Source organism: Panthera leo, chromosome D3 (assembly GCF_018350215.1).
Source record: "Panthera leo isolate Ple1 chromosome D3, P.leo_Ple1_pat1.1, whole genome shotgun sequence".
NCBI lineage: Eukaryota > Metazoa > Chordata > Mammalia > Carnivora > Felidae > Panthera > Panthera leo.
In genome coordinates, this window is record NC_056690.1 from 19,063,469 (window position 1) to 19,071,525 (window position 8,057).

At 39.6% G+C, this 8,057-nt stretch overlaps 1 protein-coding gene across 1 annotated transcript; it reads right to left on the reverse strand.

Annotated features, from left to right (window-relative positions):
* Nucleotides 1-128: 128 nt before the first annotated feature.
* On the reverse strand, nucleotides 129-1,726 carry LOC122203650 (small integral membrane protein 15-like). Its single transcript, XM_042910639.1, has one exon. It carries the CDS (start codon nucleotides 1,661-1,663, stop codon nucleotides 1,448-1,450), a length of 216 nt encoding a protein of 71 aa, XP_042766573.1. The 5' UTR covers nucleotides 1,664-1,726; the 3' UTR covers nucleotides 129-1,447.
* Nucleotides 1,727-8,057: the final 6,331 nt, after the last annotated feature.

Genomic DNA, 8,057 nt, shown 5'->3' on the forward strand with positions numbered 1-8,057 from the left:
GAAACAGGCTCCAGGCTCTGAGCCATCAGCCCAGAGCCGGACGCGGGGCTCAAACTCACGGACCGCGAGATCGTGACCTGAGCCGAAGTCGGACGCTTAACCGACTGAGCCACCCAGGCGCCCCTCTAGTTTTATTTTTAAATTAAAGCTGTTGGACAATTTTTTTGTAACTTATAATTCATTATCAGAGGTGAGGAAAATGTGAATAAGCTATTATATACTGACAGCAAATAAAATTCTTAGACTATGCACTTATAAAAGCCACGTGTAATAGTAAAAGTTCCAGTTATACTAATTACCTGAAGGAAATATTCTTTAGCTCTTTATTGCTAATTTTAACACATTCTCATTTTGACATAATTTACCTTCTTCACCCAATTACTAGTATGATGAACAAAGTTTTTCCAAACGTTAAACCTTTCTTTACCACTTATGAAATATGACTTATTACTTTTTAAGACTTCCATACAAGAAATTTGAAATTTTAATTTTTACCAGGAATCTATTGGATCAAAAAGTATAGAACATCACTACTAAATAAGGTAAGACAAAGAATAGAATAAAAAACACAAAAGTGGCATTTATTTAATCAGCAAATTATCTGATAAGACATTTTAACTACTTCACATTTCTACTTAGCACAAGAAAGAATAAACTGGTTCCAAGGTACCACAAGGTTTGGCATTTTTACTGCAAGCATTTAAGTCATAGTGTTATTCTACTCAACAAGACATCTCTAAGAAAATGGCAGTGTTCATAAGTACAAACATGGTTATATCTGGTAGGTGGTATTCTTCATAGTCAATATGAGAATTCTTTATAAAATTAGATTTTAAGAAATGCAGAATATCTGATAATTATCTCAAAGGCTAAAATGAGAAAAATGCAGAACACAGAAATAGTCATTGGTTAATATTTGGCTTTGAAAAAGCCAGAAATGATTCTATTCCAAGAAATAAGCGATAATGATAAAAGATATAATAATTAATATACTATATGTCTTAAAAGGCTTAAAAGCCAAAGCACACTTTCTACATCAGGATAATTCTGATTTTTAAGTTCTTAATTTCCTTCGTCCACAACAGGACCCTGTTCTAAGCCATTATTTGAATAGAGTTCATAATGTAGGGTCATTATTTTCCACAGGATGCTTTCATTACAGTACATAAACTGCAAAATGGCAAATGACTAAGTCAGTTATAAAGAATTTATAGCATAATAAATGCCAATTTACAATAACCATCAACAGACTTCTACACCAAAGCCTAAAAGTTGCTGCAGTAGAAGTCATAACTAACATGATTCTTCCATGTGCTCAGACTTTACTACAAATTACTGTCATGAAAAACAGAAAAGACACCTCAGTGGGTCCTTCCAAAACTGCATAATTTTCCAAACGATTTACCTCTGGTTGTACAGCCTGTTCATTCCTTAAGTGCTTATGCAGTTATTTAGCTTTTGCAATATTTTCTTGACATTTTTGTTCCTTCTTTTGGTCCTTTTCCCTGGCCTCAACCATCTTGACCAATTTCTGGGACACTATGGCATTTACTAGAAACAATGGTGTAACGGCCAAAATAACTGTTGTAAGGAAGCCATACGGGTCTTTTGCAGCCCAATCCACAACATACTCAGCCCAGGCCTTTATATCAACCATCTTCATAGTTTTTGTTTGTTTGTTTGTTTGAAGTTTATTTCTTTATGTTGAGAGAGAGAATGCGCACAAGCAGGGGAGGAGCAGGGAGAGAGGGAGAGAGAGAATCTCAAGCAGCTTCCATGCTTAGATTTCCAACCCATGAACCTTGAGATCATGACCTGAGCTGAAATCAAAAGTCAGATGTTTAACCTACTGAGACACCCAGGTGCCCCAACCATCTTTGTAAAGGTCTTGTGCTTGAGTAGTGATCTCCAACTTTGAGATTATTAGTGAGCTAATTTCAATTTCAGATGACCCTTGCTTGTTTGTCTTCTTTACCTCTACCATACACTTGTGAGACAAGGTTTAAGTCCTGTATCTTCTTCCTTCTGTAAAGGGTCCACCAGCCTTAATCTCCAAATGCACGCAGCTCCAAATGGTATTTCACCACCATCAGTATGTCTCCTCCATCCTTGTTTTTCCCCTTGCTCATTCATCCTTCCCTACCGGCCCCACCAGCCTCGGGGGCCAAGTTCACCTGCCCCCCAGCCTCCACCACACCTTGGTCCACCCACACCATGGCTGCCTCTTCAGGGGACAGGGCAAAACCACTGTGGTGGCTGCCACCAGCCTCCCCTACATCACAGCCGGGACCATGGGCTCAGAACCCTCAGTAGGCCATTACTGATGGCCTATCATCTTGCTATTTATTTTCTATTTGTCCCATCTGTTCTTTTTTCCTCACTTCCTCTTTTTCTGGCTTTTTTAAAAGAATACTTATGAATCCATCATAAATCTCTACTGGCTTAACTCTTTTATTTTTTAAGTTTATTTATTTTGAGATCGAGCGCACATGCACGTGAATGGGGGAGGGGTAGAGAGAGAGGGAGAGAGAATCCCCAGCAGGCTCTGGGCTGAGAGTGGGGCTTGAGCTCACAAACCATGAGATCATGACATGAGCCAAAATCAAGAGTCAGAATGCTTAACGGACTGAGGCACCCAGGCGCCCCTCTGTTTTTTGTTTTTTTTGTTTTTGTTTTTTATTGAGGTAACATTCACATAAAATAAAATTAACCATTTTAACCATTGACCTGAGCCCAAATCAAGAGTCAGAGTGCTTAACAGACTGAGCCACCCAGGCATCCCTCTTTTTTTTTTTTTTTTTTTTATTGAGGTAACATTCACATAAAATAAAATTAACCATTTTAACCATTTTTTTTAAATTTTATTTTTAAGTAATCTCTACACCCAACATGGGGCTCAAACTCACAACCCCAAGATAAAGAGTTGCATGCTCTACCAACTGAGCCAGTCAGGTGCCCCACCATCTTAAAGTGTACAATTCAGTGACTTATAGTACATTCTCCATGTTGTGAAACCATCATCACTAATTGCAGAATGTTTTCATTACCCCCCAAAAGAAACCCCATAGCCATTAAGCAAGCACTCCCTATTCTCCCTTCCCCAGTCTCTGGCACCACTAATCTGCTTTGTCTCTATGAATTTGCCTATTCCGGACTGAATTTCATATATATGAAATCATACATGGCCTTTTTTGCCTGGCTTCTTTCACTCAGCATGTTTGCAAAATGCATCCATGTTGTAGCATGTATGAGTAATTCATTTCTTTTTATGGTTAAATAATATTCCATTGTATGGATGTACCATTTTGTTTATCTGTTCATCAGCTGATGGACATTTGAGTGTTGTTTTCAGAGTTGCTTGAAGTTTATATTATATATCTTTAAATTATCAGTGCACCTTCAAGTAATATACCACTTCTAATATACAAAATCTTACAATAGTATGCTTTCCTTTCTCCCCTCTTGGCCTTTTTGCCAATATTGTCATGAATTTTACTTTTACATATGTTACAAACCCCATAACACAATCTTTACTCCTTTGTGTAGATACAGATTTCCACCTGGTATAATTTTCCTAATGCCCAAAGGATGTCCTTTAACATTTTGTATAGTAGGTCTCCTCGTGATGAATTTTGTTCCCAGCCTTTGTAGGTCTGAAAACATCTTTTTTTTTTTTTTTAATTATTTATTTTTGAGAGAGACAGAGCAGGAGCAGGTGAGGGGCAGAGAAAGTGGGAGACACAGAATCTGAAGTAGGCTCCAGGCTCTGAGTGGTCAGTGCAGAGCCAGATGCGGGCCTCAAACTCACAAGCTGTGAGATCATGACCTGAGCCAAAACCAAGAGTTGGACACTTAACCAACTGAGCCACCCAGGTGCCTCTAATTTTGTTTAAACATATTTTTTTTAATGCTTTTAAGTTTGTTTTTATGATCCTTTGACTCTTGGGGCCTTACTAATCCTAGAGACTGCCCTCCCAGAGTCGGTTAGGTCCTAGACAGTAAACAATTTACCTGCAGAGCATGCCTTTCGTATACAAATTTACTAATCAACTCCAAACACCTTTTACCTAATTATCACACACCAAACCAGTATTTCCTGTCCTAAATCACACCAGGGCCAGGTTATGGACAACTAGAGACCGTTCCTATAGCCAAGAACCCTCTGATTTTATTTGAATTAACAGATTCTAAGCCTTACTCAAACTTGTCTACCTTGCCTTGTCCCATGGAAACCACAATAAATGGTCTGAGGCATGCTCTCCCCTCACTCCTACTGCCCCTCTGACCCACCCTGAGGTTTCTTCATGTGATCCTGAATGGCATGGCACTCTCCCTCCTCTTGGGAATTGTAATCAACTTCTTTGAAGGCAGTTATCTCCATGTCTGTCACTTTACTGTACCTGATTAAAACAAAATCCTTGGTACATTTTCAAACAATGGTCTACCCAATATTCTGTGAATTTTTTATCTGGTCGATGGGAACAGGAACAATTCTCAGCCTTGTGTAATGCCTGGCACTGTTATAATCCTTTTTGATGGTTCTTTCCCTGGCCTTGGTTACTTTCCTCCTATTCTCATGCTGATCAGTATTCTGAGTACTCTAAAGAGCCCTTCTACAGATCTCCTGGGTTCTCTGTACAGCTTTCTTCTCTCTGGTGTTCTGTCTCATGAACATGAGTTGCCTCAACCTCTCTGAACTCTTAGCTCAGATTCCTCAACCCAGGTAGCAGGGTCCACTTCAGTTCCCCTTCCCTGTTCCAGTGCCCAGAAACTCCCACAAGGCTGTAAGCCCATCTTTTTTTCCTCTCTTAGGGATTGCTTTCCTTTGGTATTTGAGTTTTAATTTTCAGGCATAAGACTAAATCCAGGTACTAACCTCCATTTGGCCAGAGACAGAAAAAAAATTACTGCATGTTTATTTATTTTAAGCTTATGGAATACCCAGCAGGTGAACACAGAAGCTGAGATAGCATCAATGCACCAACTGAATCTTAAACCCTCCCCCTCGCACAGATAACAAACCAGAGGCTTGGAGAGAAGTGGTAGTGGAGGTAGTCAGAACCAGAATCCATTCCTTAAATCTTGATCTAGTTATCTGACATCATTTTTTGTTCTGCATCTTCTTTCTCTTGCGAAGTTTCCCCTTTTAGAGTAATATATTTTCAAAAAAAAAAATATATATATATATATGTTTTTTAAGAGAGAATGTGCTTAAATATCCAGACATCACACAATCTTGAGACTGTCCCTCCCTAAGCTTGGCAAAAAGTTGGAAGTTTTTTCTCTAGAGGGTGTAAATTTCTGGACTAGGAAGCCTGTCCAGAGATCTGGAAGACAATAGTCTTGACCTGGATGCCAATTCTGGGCATACTAGAATGCGGAAGCTCCCCAGCCCTCTTCCTTCACTGAGCTCCCACAAGGTCAGCAGTTCAAGGTAAAGCCTCCTGACAAGAGACTGGAAGTTTCCTCCGGGGAACCTGACCAGAGCCCAAGAGGAAAGTCCTAAAGATGGGACACTGGCTGGGGATTTACCAAAAATTCAATCAGCTCACCTTACAAGCACATCTTCTTACTATCCCACCTATAAATATAAGCAGACTACCAATGATTGCCAGGAAGCTAATGAAAGTCTGTAACACAAAAGACTAAAAGCAAAACAAAAAGAGGACAAAAAGTTTTAAAAAGGGGGCACCTAGGTGGTTCAGTGAGTTGAGCGTCTTGACTTCAGCTCAGGTCATGATCTTGCAGTTCGTGGATTTGAGCCCCACATCTGAACCCACATCGGGCTTGCTGCTGTCATCCTATTAGCGCAGAGCCTGCTTCAGATCCTCTGTGCCCCTCTCTCTGCCACTCCCCTGCTTGCTCTATTTCTCAAAAAGTAAAACATTTTAAAATAAAAGGGGGAAGAAAACATCATGCAGGGCGATGAAAGCTTCAACAAAGTATATTAAAGTCCTTAGAGATAAGATACTGCAACCATGGAATGTGGTCTTAATTAAAAAAAAAAAAAAAAAAAAAAAAAGGAACAGAGAATCAACTTGGAAATCTTCCATTAGGGGAGATCAAAAGACAAGAAAATGGGGTTGGTAAGGACAGAAAAAATAAGAAAAACAGAGATAGGTCCAGATCCAATACCTGAAGAACAGGAATTCCAGAAAGAAAAACCAGAAGAATAAGGAAAGGAAATCATTAACAAATAATTCAAGAAAGTTTCCCAGTAATGCCAGGAGTGAAGGTTAAGAGTCCATTCTGAAAGGCTCAACAACAGCCTGGCAAGTGCATGAAAACAGACCTCTGCCAAGGCCTGTCACTGAAATTTCAGAACCCTGGCGACAAAAGGGAGAAGGAGTCATATACAAAGACTCTCAGAACTCAGAATGGCTTCAGATTCTTCTAACAGCAACACTAGGTGAAAAGTAATGCCTTCAAAATTCTAAAGGAAAATATATTCCAAACTAGAACTTCACACCTGATCAAGTATGAGAACGAGACATTTTCAGACATGCAATTCTTTCAAACTACTTCCCATGCACCCCTTTTACTGCAAGCACTCTATCAAAATGGGGTATTAAACCAAGGGGAGAGAGCTCACAATGACAGCAATATATTAGGCACAAGGGAGAACCAGTTCAGATTGGATCAGGTCAAGAAATTGATAAAATAAATGATGTGTTATGCCCTTAGAGAACTCTGGGGTTGAATTAGTGACAAGTGGACAGAAAACTAAGCTAATAACTAATAAAAATCCAAGAGGATTATTAATTCTAGGGAAAAGAAAGTTCTGCAGGAAGGTAACCTAGTTCACTATGTAGCTCAGCTGTGATTTAAATACCCAGTCGTGGGGCCCCTGGGTCTCAGTCGGTTAAGCGTCCGACTTCGACTCAGGTCACAATCTCGCAGTCCGTGAGTCCGAGCCCCGTGTTGGGCTCTGGGCTGATGGCTTGGAGCCTGGAGCCTGCTTCTGATTCTGTGTCTCCCTCTCTCTCTGCCCCTCCCCCGTTCATGCTCTGTCTCTGTCTCAAAAATAAATAAAACATTAAAAAAAAAAATTTAAATACCCAGTCGTAACGCAAACACTTAATATGATTGAACTAGAATTCTATCAGGGAGATGGATGATGGGGAGTACATGCATGGTGGGCAAGAGGGAGAAAGAAGTCAAAAGATAATACCTAAAATGGAAACATCAGTAAATAGCCAAGCACACGTTTATATTTGAGATATGGAGGCAAATACAAACTTATCAGCCAACAGCTGAAGGAGATACTGTGAAGCAGGGAAAATGGGGAAGAGCAGATAGGATAGGAGGGCTGCTGTTTTTCATAATAAACCTCACAAAACTTTTTGCTCTTTCAATGCAAAACAATTGATATTCTTCCTAAAATGTAGGAATACAAAGCTGTTTTACAAACATATTTTGTTAACGTATTTTTTTCAGATTTATTGTGAAAACAAAATCACAGGGGAACCTGGGTAGCTCAGTTGGGTTGTCTGACTAGATTTTGGCTCAGGTCATGATCTTGCAGTTCGTGGGTTTAAGCCCCGCATGGCGCTCCATGCTGACAGTACAGAGCCTGCTTGGGATGCTCACTCTCTCTCAAAAAAAAAAAAAAAAAAAGCCACAAATGGAACTGCCTTACTTTTTCAGGATCTAGACAGAATTTCAGCTAGTTTTTACTATGTAGAATCATGCAACACTGGTATTCCTCCATGGTTCCCAATGTAAACCACATCCACTCAGCTTTTCAGATCCAGGATGCAATTCATTAGTGTTAATTAAGTATAATGTGTTACTAAAGTCTTCCTATAAAAGTATAATTTAAGTAGTGACCGTACTGACCTATTCCAGTCGAGGATATCAAAATGTGGTCTCAGATCTACTGAAACAGATTTACCTGGCAAGGGCATTGCTTAATATGCAGATTCCTGGGCCCTATTCCAGACTAATTCGCCAGCAATCTCTAAGGGTGGGGCCTTGGAATCTTCCTAACGAGATCCCTAAACTGATAATGAAATCTACAGCTCTTACTCACTATATTAATAATTCAATAGGGTCAT